The following is an 11,319-nucleotide window of genomic DNA, read 5'->3' on the forward strand; positions in this document are numbered from 1 at the left end:
TGTTACACAGCTAGGACTGTTGTTAATATACCTCTGCAAGGCCTCGTGGGAGTGGTGGCTCATTCCTGTATTCCTAGCACTTTGGAAGGCTGAGGCGGGCCAGGAGTTCAAAACCAGGCTAGGTAACAAAGTGAGACCCCATCTCTATAAAAAATAAAAAATTAGAACAAAATACTTCTGCAAACCAAGACGACAAAAGTGTTCTTATTTCTTGTGGTACAAGGTAAGTTGTGGGATTTCAAAGTAACGACTTATTAGATAATAATGAAGGTATAGAGATTAATTATTACAGTTAATAATATAACCAAAGATAGTTTGTAAGAGGACAGTAGAATTACTGAGAACAAATTGCATGAATCTCTGAAAATGAGCATACTTATACCTTAAGCCTTCTACCTTAAAAAATTCTACACAAGAGCACATAAGCACATCTTTGGTCAGCTGCCAGAACAATTATGTCATTATATGTCATGGAGATTCCAGAAAATTCCACTATACACCTGTGAAAGAGAGATCTTAAAAAAGTGAAAAATGTTGGGAGGCCGAGGCGGTCAGATCACGAGGTCAGGAGATCAAGACCATCCTGGCTAACACAGTGAAACCCCATCTCTACTTAAAAAAAAAAAAAAAAAAAAATTAGCCAGGCGTGGTGGCGGGCACCTGTAGTCCCAGCTACTTGGGAGGCTGAGGCAGGAGAATGGCATGAACCTGGGAGGCGGAGCTTGCAGTGAGCTGAGATCGTGCCACTGTACTCCAGCCTGGGTGACAGAGCAAGACTCCGTCTCAAAAAAAGAAAAAAACGTAAAAAAGTCTTATTATTATTGTGAAAACAGTTTTGACATCCCAAACCACCCGAAAGGCACTCCTGGGAGCTGCTGGGGTTCACTAACAGGCAAACGCAGGGATCAGCCAGAGGTGTTTATTGATAGAGTGTGGGAATCCACTGGGAGCTTCATCTGCATTTTCATGGCTTCAGGCTTCAAAGCACTTAAAATGATCACCACCTTTCTTTTGGCTGGTACTTGGGCTTCACGCAGCACATTTTATTATTTATGCAGTAAACATAGACTCTTTCCTTCTTGGAGCATCTGTGACGGCATTTGCCATAAAGATTCCAGCATCTTTGGGTGCCACCTGACACAAAGCAGAAAGAAGGGAGACAGTGTCAGTCCTAAGAAGTAGGCTCTGGATTTGAAAGGTCTGTAAAAGGATGGAAACAGATGAGATAGAAGGTTCCTTGTTTCCTTTGCCTTTGACTCTTTTCATCTATCACTGTTTTTCCTTTACTCTGTTTTTTTGCTCCCCACCTTTGACTGAGAGAGTGACCTTGGTACATCAGCTGAATAAAGCCTTTATGTGTGTGGGTTGTCTTTTTTTTATTTTTATTTTTTGAGATGAGTCTTGCTCTGTCACTCAGGCTGGAGTACAGTGGAATGATTTTGCCTCACTGCAAACCTCCTCCTACCGGTTCAAGGGACTCTCCCACCTGAGTTTCCCCGAGGAGCTAGGACCACAGACATGTGCCACCATGCCTGGCCCGCCCTCTAGTCTTTAAGTGCCTTTCTGTGCATGTGCAAGAGGAAACTACCAAATGCCTGGGGGGAAAAAATGCCAAACACCAAAAAGAAGTAAGCAGAACAATTGCCAGTGATTGCACAGGTCTGGGAATAGCTTGTGTTTCCACCTGCCTGAGTGGAAAGACCCTGTAAAATCTGCAGCATTTGGTACTCGGAAGGCTCTTGGCTTAGTAGTGGGGGCTAAGTTAACCCTAGACTAAAGTATACCCTGTACCCATCCTAACAAAGCTTAAATGTCAGTCTTGAAAATATTCATCTGATTCCCACTAACTTACCTGCATGCCAGAAAAATATCTAATACTCTTTAATGGAGTGTAACAAAATACAGAAACCGAAAGTGTAAAAATATTTTTCGGGCATACAAAAAAAAAAAAGCAAGAAAATATGACCCATAACCAGGAGAAAAACAAATCAACCAACACAGAAATGACAATGATGATGAAGCTAGCAGACAAGGATGATAAAACAGCTATGATAAATATGCTCCAAGTAGTAAAAAAGGTAGAGGAAGCCATGAGCATGATGAGAAGAAATAAAGATGTAAAAAATATTCATGGCCGGGCACGGTGGATCAAGCCCGTGATCCCAGCACTTTGGGAGGCCAAGGCGGGTGGATCACCTGAGGTCAGGAGTTCGAGACCAGCCTGACCAATACGGAGAAACCCCATCTCTACTAAAAACACACAAAAAAATTAGCTGGGCGTGGTTGCACATGCCTGTAATCCCAGCTACTCAGGAGACTGAGGCAGGACAGTCGCTTGAACCTGGGAGGTGGAGGTTGCAGTGAGCCGAGATCATGTCATTGCACTTCAACCTAGGCAACAAGAGCAAAACTCTGTCTCAAAGAAAAAAAAAACCATATATATGCATATATTCACATGGAATAGTTGAGATGAAACATTAAATATTAAATGAAAAACATACTTAGTGAGATTAATAGCAGGTTAGACTGAAGAAGAAAAGATAAATGAACTTGAAGACATAGCAACAGAAATCATCCAAAATGAAACATGGAAAGAAAAAAGATGAGGGGGAAAAAGAGCAGAGTGTCAGTGACCCATGGGACAATAACAAGTAGTCCAACATGCATGTAATTGGAATACCTAAAGGAGAGGAGAGGGGAGGGGCAGAAAAAGTATTTGAAGAAATAATGGCTGAAAAATTTCAAGTTTGATGAAAACTCTAAGCCCATAGAACCATGACCCTCGGTGAACTATAAGCTGAATAAAACCAAAAGAGAAGCATGCAAAGGCATATCATAACCAAATTGCAAAATCAAGTGAAAGAAAAAAATCTTTAAAAAGCCAGAAGAAAAGACACATTATGTACATAGGAGAAAAGGTAAAAATACTGGAAGAGGCTGGGTGTGGTGGCACACACTTGAAATCCCAGCACTTTGGGAGGCTGAGGTGGGAGGATTGCTTGAGCCTAAGAGTTTGAGACCAGCCTAGGTGAGACCCTGTCTCTCCGAAAAAATAAAAATAAAAAAATTAGCTGGGTGTGTTGGTGTGCATCTGTAGTCCCAGCTACCAGGGAGGCTGAGGTGGGAGGATCACTTGAGCCTGGGAGGTCGAGGCTGCAGTGAGCTGTGGTCACGCCACTGTACTCCAGCCTAAGTGACAGAGTGAGACTGTCTCAAAGAAAAAAAAAACAAAAACAGAAGACTTATTGTCAGAAACTGCACACTAGAAGATGGCAGAGAGAGATCTTTAGAGTAATAAAAGGAAAAAGCCCAAAATTCTTTGCAGAGGAAAAATATTCTAAAAGTGGAGAAATAAAGACTTTTTCAGGTATTTGAAAACGGAGAACATTGATCACTGAAAGCTTTCACTACAAGAAATGTTAAAGGAAGTTATTCAGGCAGAAGAAAATGGTACCAGAGGGAAATCTGGATGTTTACATAAAGGAGTAAAGAGAATCAGAGCTGATACCTATGTGGGTAAATGTAAACAACTTTTGTTCTCAATTAAACATTTATTTATTTTTATTTTTATTATTATTATTTTTTTGAGATGGAGTCTTGCTCTGTTGCCCAGGCTGGAGTGCAATGGCGCAATCTCAGCTCACCGCAACCTCCGCCGCCCGGGTTCAAATGATTCTCCTGTCTCCGCCTCCCAAGTAGCTGGGATTACAGGCATGCGCCACCACGCCTGGCTGATTTTGTATTTTTAGTAGAGACGGGGTTTCTCCATGTTGGTCAGGCTGGTCTCGAACTCCTGATCTGAGGTGATCCACCCGCCTCGGCCTCCCAAAGTGCTGGGATTACAGGTGTGAGCCACCATGCCAGGCCTATTTTTATTTTTTCTTGAGATGGAGTCTCACTCTGTCACCCAGGCTGGAGCACAGTGGCGTGATCTCGGCTCACTGCAGACTCTGCCTCCCGAGACACTTCTTTAAAAGATAATTGTTTAAAGTAAAATAACAGCATTGTAGTGTGGAGTTCATAGCATATGTAGAAGTGAAATGTATGACAATAGCACAAAGGCTGGGAGAGATGAAATGGAAGTACAGTGTACTGTTTTAAGGTTCTTACACAATGTGCGAATTGGCACGTTTTTATTTGAGGTGAGACTGGGGTGAAGATGTCTGCTGTAAAACTCAGAACGAATTCAAGACCTGGTGCAGGAACTGCACAAGACCAGCCTAGACTGTCTCGTCACTGCAGATAGCCAATGTGAACCTGTGAAACTGCGTTTGTTAATTAACAAAAGAACAAAGTACTGAGAAACCCGCTTTTCTCTAATCACAACTCTCGGAAACTTTGTATTTGGAATCATATCAGCAAGAAGGAAACGATATATTCTTCCCCCAGGAACTGAGCCTTTCAGTACAGAAAAGCATCCTTGATTTCAGAGCCAGGTGCTGGTGTCAGATAAGGGGTTTTGGAATACAAAATTCCACAACTCTCCTCATTTTGTACTTTCTGTGGAAACGGGATCCTGAATCCGTTTCTCAGCCTAGGCCTGATGTTAATTCCTTTACACTTTGCCCTGTGGCCCTGCCTTGCTTTGAAGTCTATCTTCATTTACATTATACTTGAATCTGCCCTTTCCCGTCGTCCTACAGTAACCCTATTTGTTTCCTGGTTTGGTGACTCCTCCTGCACCCCCAACCACCCGCAGGCCCTTGGGTTTGTAGTTTCCTTTGCTGTGGTAAGTTAATAGATCTGTCAGACTGCTAGTGTGTCCTTGTGGTCTTTATTAGATGGACTTGATCACAAGTAAGCTATCAAAGGTTACCAGGGATATGTAAAATAAGGCTCAAGGATCATATTAAAGAGGCTCCCCCTAGCCACGGATGGGACAATTTCAGTTTCCGTAAGAATAAAGATCGTAATGAAAGCAAATTCATTAAGTATAGTTAAATCCATGCATTTTTAATGATATAAAAATTATTTTGTCGGCTGGGTGTGGTGGTTCATGCCTGTAATCCCAGCACTTTGGGAGGCCGAGGGGAGTGGATCACCTGAGGTCAGGAGTTCAAGACCAGCCTGACCAATATGGTGAAACCCCTGTCTTTACTAAAATTACAAAAATTAACCAGGCGTGGTGGCGTGCGCCTGTAATCCCAGCTACTTGGGAGGCTGAGGCAGGAGAATTGCTTGAACCTGGGAGGCGGAGGTTGCAGTGAGTCAAGATCGTGCCACTGCACTGCAGACTGGGCGACAGAGTTAGACTCCATCTAAACAAAACAACAAAAAAAATTATTTGATCACAATTTGGGGGGATAGGACAATAGATCGTTATCGTGCAGATTCATAAATAAAGAAAAATCATCAAGCATGTATTGTCTTTCCTATATGAACTGTACTGCTAAGAAATCAAATAGTAGACAATAAGGAGTATCTTTTTCATATGACTGTTCCAGCTAAATAAAGAATATCACTTAATAGAATATTATCATTTTGAAATGGCCAAAAAATTAATGGATCTAGGCTTTAAGCATCATTGATTCCTATTGTCCTAAAAGACAGACAACCAGATATTATGTGCCTCCTAATGAAGGAACGTATCACCACTGAAAGTTTTGCCAAAATGGGGGAACTTGAGCCTGATCAAACCTCTGGATACAGGTGCCAATTTGCAGGAAATGCAGAGGTCAGAGGAACACATTGAATTTTACCTTGAGTATGCAATCAGCAAAATTGTGGAAAGTTATAGATCAAATGACTTATTTTTTTCAACAGATAACTTGTAAAGATAAGAAAGAGATGAAAATGGAACCAGTAAATTAAAAAATTCAAGGAATCTAAAGAGATATCAGATTTTAACAGTATAAATAGGGTGTCTAGGGATGCACCCCTAGCAATGAGACTGTAAAGGAATGCAAAGAACTGATTGCTATGAAAGTCAGGAGAGTGCTTAATTTGGGAGATGAAGACAATTGTGATGGATGGAATAGGTGGAGACGTTTTTGGGGTGACTGTCAATGCTCTGTCCATTGACCTGCATGGTGGTTACAAAGATGTGCACTTATAACCTCCATCAAGCTGCACACTTGTATCATGTGGTGTGCGGCATCTGTGATTCTGTGTTTTAGTTTACTAAAAGATAAGGAAAAAGCCACCATTTAACAACAAAATCTCAATTTTTAATTTAAGAGTGTCAAGAGGAATTATTGGTGAGTGAGAGGAACGACATTCATACACTTTTTTTAGCATCTGTGGAGCCTACTGAGCAATAACTTACACATTTTAAAACTGTACACAGTCTTTACCTAGCAATTCCTTTCCAGATGTCTACACCAGGGAAATACTCACATGTACACACTGAGAGGCCTATACACTGGAGATAAAACTATAAATGAGTGAGACACCTACCCTCAGAGAACTTCCAGTCTAATGAGGGGAGAAAGAGCCATTAAAAAATAGATACCCAGATATTTGATTAACTAGAGTATGATGAAAATTATAAAGAAAGAACTCAGGGTGCTGTGACGATGTATAATGGAAGGGCAGGTGTCCCACCTAAATCTCATCTCTGCTGGGTTTCTGGGCTTTACATATGTCTTCTGAATTCCCACAATTAACCTAACAGTGAGTATGACAATATTTTGAAAATATTAAAGTGATGCATATTTCAATCCCCTTTAATCATAAAATCCATTGGTTGTCAAAAAGAAGAACTGGGCAGAGTTTCTGGGTTTTGGGGGAATGGTGAACAACAGAACAACAAACTCATTGCTCAGCTTAGATGAGATAAGGGTTGTGCATAGAAAGACACTTTTAAGGACCAACATTTGTTAAGGAAGTTCAGGGATTTCCAAATTTCAAAGAGCTCCTTTATACATTATTAGGTGAACCTGGGGGGTTCAGACAATACCACTTCACCATTAGCTGTAGGAGGCTAAGGCTGAGGGTCCGGCTAAAGTAGCCTCCATTTAACCTCTGTCACCACTACCATACCCAACAGGAAGTAGAGGGGAAATACTCTGCCCATAATTTCCAGGGAAGCTGGAAGTTTAAATCCGGCTCCCGCAGCAGCAGCAGTGGGCCTGACAGCCCTGCTAGAACCCATGCCTCATTCTGCCAGCCTGATGGTGTACCCACCAACAAGTTAGGGACAAAGGCCTTTCGTGCGTCTCCTGCTAGCAGTCTACTGGTTGACCTGAACACTCAGGAAGTAGAGATAATTAATGTGAGAAAGGTAGGGGCAAGAGAGTCTCTTGCTATGAATGCCCAGATTGGTCGAAAGAAATTGCCAATGCAGAGGACACTTACTCTCTGCCTCTTAGAGCACAGCTCAGGGAAACTGGTAGCTCTTTAGAGAAATTCTTATCTTTAGCATGGATATAGCACCACATGGTGCTACCTGAAGGGGGATTAGAAATGGCTGAGGGAAGTGGCTGAACATCGCTGTCAGCTCTCTGTTGAATGAGATAGACCCAGAAGGTCCTCAGGTTCCTTTGTCTCTGGCTGAGATAGGAAAACCAGTGAGGAACCTGCCAAGAGTACACCCCTAGTGCAGAAGGCAGTAAGGGAGGGTGTGAACAGCCTTAACTTGGGGACCAGATGGAAGATCTGGCTGAGACGAAGGGTCGAGTCAGTGGGGACCCCAAAAGGGCTGAGAGATTTCATCAGTCATGAAATCCAGTAGTAAGTGCTAGCAGGACACTCACTGACCACATCCAGTGAGGGACGTGATCCCAGAAGTCAGTAAGGGTTCAGCACAGGACCTGACCCCACCTCCTTATGTTCCTATCCCAGGGCCCTTGCACTTGCTGTTTTCCCCAGCTTGAATTTCCTTCCCTCCATATCCACATGCTCACCCCAGTTGTTCCCTCAGGTCACAGTGAGACATTCCATGAACACCCCCTTAAAAATGGCAAAGACCGGCATGGTGGCTCAAGCCTGTAATCCCAGCACTTTGTGAGGCTGAGGCAAGCAGATGGCTTGAGGTCAGGGATTCAAGACCAGACTGGGCAACATGGCCAAACCGTATCTCTACTAAAAATGCAAAAATTTGCCAAGCCTGGTTGCAGGCGCCTGTAATCCCAGTTACTCAGGAGGCTGAGGCATGAAAACTGCTTGAACCCGGGAGCTGGAGGTTGCAGTGAGCTAAGATCGTGCCTCTACACTCCAGCCTGGGTGACAGAGCAAGACTCTGTCTCCAAAAAAGAAAAAAAAAAGAAAGCAAATCACCTTCCCCTTCCCCTGGTGTTCACTATTTCCTTTCCTGCCTATTCTGCTCACTGTACTCATTGTCTGACATACCATATTTTTCATTTAATTTTCAAATTCTTTGGGTCCTCCAGTAGAAGGTAAGCTCCAAGAGGACAGAGATTTTGCTTATCTTGTTTTGTTCACAATTCTACCTCTAGCACCCACCACAGTGCTTGGAACAAGAAATCCATTCAACTGTATTTACTGAATGAAGCAATTAATTATTTGATGACATATCGTTACTTTTCCTGTAACCAGATACTATCCCAGGAAAGAGAAGGGGTGATGGAAGAAAGAGACATGCTGAAAGACTCAGCACTTATTCAAAAGAGATTGAATTAGCTTAGAAATCATTTTAAACCAGAAAAGACAAATATTGAACTGCTGAGTTCAGGCCCAGCCCCTACATGCCTTGTCACCCTGGGTTGTGAGTGCTATTTAACTGTCTCCCCTAGTTTGCTCCCCTGGTGCCATGTCATTTATCTCTGTAGTCCTGCTCCTCCCACCACTAACTCCCACAGTCAGGATGGAAGTTCCTGGGAAAGTTTGGTGAGTTATGGAAAATAAAGAAGCCATATTTCTTTTGCAGACCAAAATTTCAGTGTGTTCAATGTTGTTCCCTCAACCTGATATTATTACACACTTGATGTTATTGCAGTTTGAGAAATGAGGAAATTGATACTCTGAGCAGCTGAGCTTCTTGTTGGGGGTCACAGAGTCAGAAAATGATGGCGCAGGTTTTAACCCAGGGTCTGGGCTTTCCTCTCTACTCCGGGTGAGTGGTGTTTTAGGGCCTCAGGAAGACACAAGAACTGAGGTCAGCTTGTTTAGGAAATTCACACGTTTCTGACACTGTAGAAAGGTTAGCCAGCAGCCTCAGGGTGGGTAGAAACTTCTACCAGATGAGCAGGAAGGGATAGGTGGCTCATGCTGAAATTGGTGGGTGGTAGGTCTGACCAGGGTCCTTCTCTGTTTAAACCTTCCCATGGGTCCCTCACCTGGTATTTGAGGCCCACTGAGACCTGGAGCTTGAATGCTTCCTCAGCTTTGCCCCCACCTCTCTCCTAACCCACCCCTCCATGTTATTCAGGTCTCCGATGCTCCCATGCTCTCTCCCGCATCCAGACCTTTGCATAGGCTGACCTCTCTGCCTGGGACACCCTTCTGCTTTCCCCTCTCCTTCCTCTTCTATTTTCGACTCAATTTTTAGGACTCAGGATATCCCTGCAGGAGGACTCTCCTTTCCCTCAGCCTGGGCTGGACCATGTGTACCCAGCCCCCTGGTTTCCCACTGTCACAGCCGTGTCATCCTGGGTTGTAAATGCTATTTAACTGTCTCCCCCAGTTACCTCCTCTGGCGCCATGTCATTTATCTCCGTAGTCCTAGCTTCCAGTGCAGAGTCTGGCCCAGAGACAGCTACAGTACAAATGAGCTTCTCTCCCATTAAGGTGGCTGTGATCTTCACAAAGCTTCGTTCATTCTGGGGATTATTTTGCAAAAGGGCCATATCTGCCTCTCCTCTTTCCCGCTTCTCTTGCTCACCCCTCCCACTCCTCCTCACACACTAGGCCACCCCCACATACTCCCTGGAGCTGGGCAGGAAGAGGAGGGATGGAGCCACTGAGAGCAGCTCTGGATGTCGTAGTTGTCATCTATCAGCTGGCACCTGCTGCTGGTGAGGCGCCTCCTGCCTCCTATACGTGGTGCCAGATGCCAACCTGCAGCCCATCCTTCTAGCCCTTGGGATTCCCTGACCAGGCCTTAGTCTCTAAGCCCTGCCCCTTCCTTAAGGAGGTTCAGGTTACCTGGAGTCAGCTGGGATAAGAGCAGCAGCACAGTCAAAGTCAGCAAAAGGAGCTTCATGGCTAAGGCAGCCCAAAGTGAAGCTGCAAGTCCGATGCCACGGCTGAGCTAATGGGAGAGGGAGAGTGCCCGGCCTGTGGCTCGCACTCCCTCAGCTGCCCACGGGTACAGCCCTCACACTCTGACTGGGCACGCCTTCTTTTGTCATTTAGGTCAGCAGGGAGAGGTCAGCCAACAAGGTCCAGGGCCCAAGACTTAATATACTACCCGTCCTTCCACCCAGCTCCAAACTGCCTGAACCCAGTGACCAGCAGGAGGCGCCACAAACACTGGCTCCAGAAGGTCAGGAAGACGGCAGAGTTTTGAAGAATAAATACAAAGCAACAGGTAGATGAGCGGAAATGGGGTTCCAGGTGGAGGAATGTCCGTGCAAAGGCTCATGTTGGTGTTGAAAATGAGAAATATGACATAACCGGAGCAAAAACTGAGAGGAAAATGGCAGAAAGAGATGAAGCTCCGAGCACCAGCCTGTCTGTCACAGCCCCCTGCTGGGTTCTAACATGCAGTGGACCTCCCCCTAGGGCCATCCTTCCCCTTCCTCAGAGATCTGAGAACCAACCACTCAGAATCCCTCTTCTGAACTCGGATTTTGAAAACTCATTCTTGTCCGGGCACGGTGGCTCACGCCTGTAATCCCAGCAGTTTGGGAGGCCAAGGTGGGCGGATCACTGGAGGTCAGGAGTTCGAGACCAGCCTGGCCAACATGGTGAAACCCCATCTCTACTAAAAATACAAAAATTAGCCATGCATGGTGGTGCGCACCTATAATCCCAGCTACTCGGGAGGCTGAGGCAAGATAATCGCTTGAACCTGGGGAGGCTGCGGTGAGCTGAGATCATGCCACTGCACTCCAGACTGGGCGACAGAGCGAGACTCCATCTCAGAAAATAAAAGAAAAGGCATTCTCTTTCCTTTAGTTCCCTCAGCCCTCGGGTGGTAGCTGCATCCTGTAGTTACTGTTTCTCTGACTGGACCCTGCTTGAAACAGATGTCAAGGGTATAAAAGCATACAGAGGGATTACAAGGGAAAAACAACAACAACAGTGAAAGCCATTTCTGTAGGGGCAGAAAACAGTCAATGGGGTTGAAAACTGAAAGGTAAGTGAAAGAGTGAGGTCAGCAAGTGTAAATAATTCTTTCTAAAACCCTTACAATGAAGGGAAGAAGAGACACTGGCTAGGAAGGGACTCAGTGGAAAGCCTAGAAGTCCACCTTTT

At 44.6% G+C, this 11,319-nt stretch overlaps 1 protein-coding gene across 1 annotated transcript; it reads right to left on the reverse strand.

Moving 5' to 3' along the window:
• Positions 1–905: 905 nt before the first annotated feature.
• Positions 906–10,192, reverse strand: DEFB123 (defensin beta 123). Its single transcript, XM_032142679.2, has 2 exons — positions 10,045–10,192; positions 906–1,134 (listed from the first exon to the last, which is right to left on the reverse strand). The coding sequence occupies exons 1-2, from the start codon at positions 10,100–10,102 to the stop codon at positions 998–1,000; spliced, it is 195 nt and encodes a 64-aa protein (XP_031998570.1). The 5' UTR covers positions 10,103–10,192; the 3' UTR covers positions 906–997.
• Between the last annotated feature and the right edge of the window lie 1,127 nt (positions 10,193–11,319).

This window comes from Hylobates moloch, unplaced genomic scaffold, assembly GCF_009828535.3.
Source record: "Hylobates moloch isolate HMO894 unplaced genomic scaffold, HMol_V3 SCAFFOLD_21, whole genome shotgun sequence".
Classification (NCBI taxonomy): domain Eukaryota; kingdom Metazoa; phylum Chordata; class Mammalia; order Primates; family Hylobatidae; genus Hylobates; species Hylobates moloch.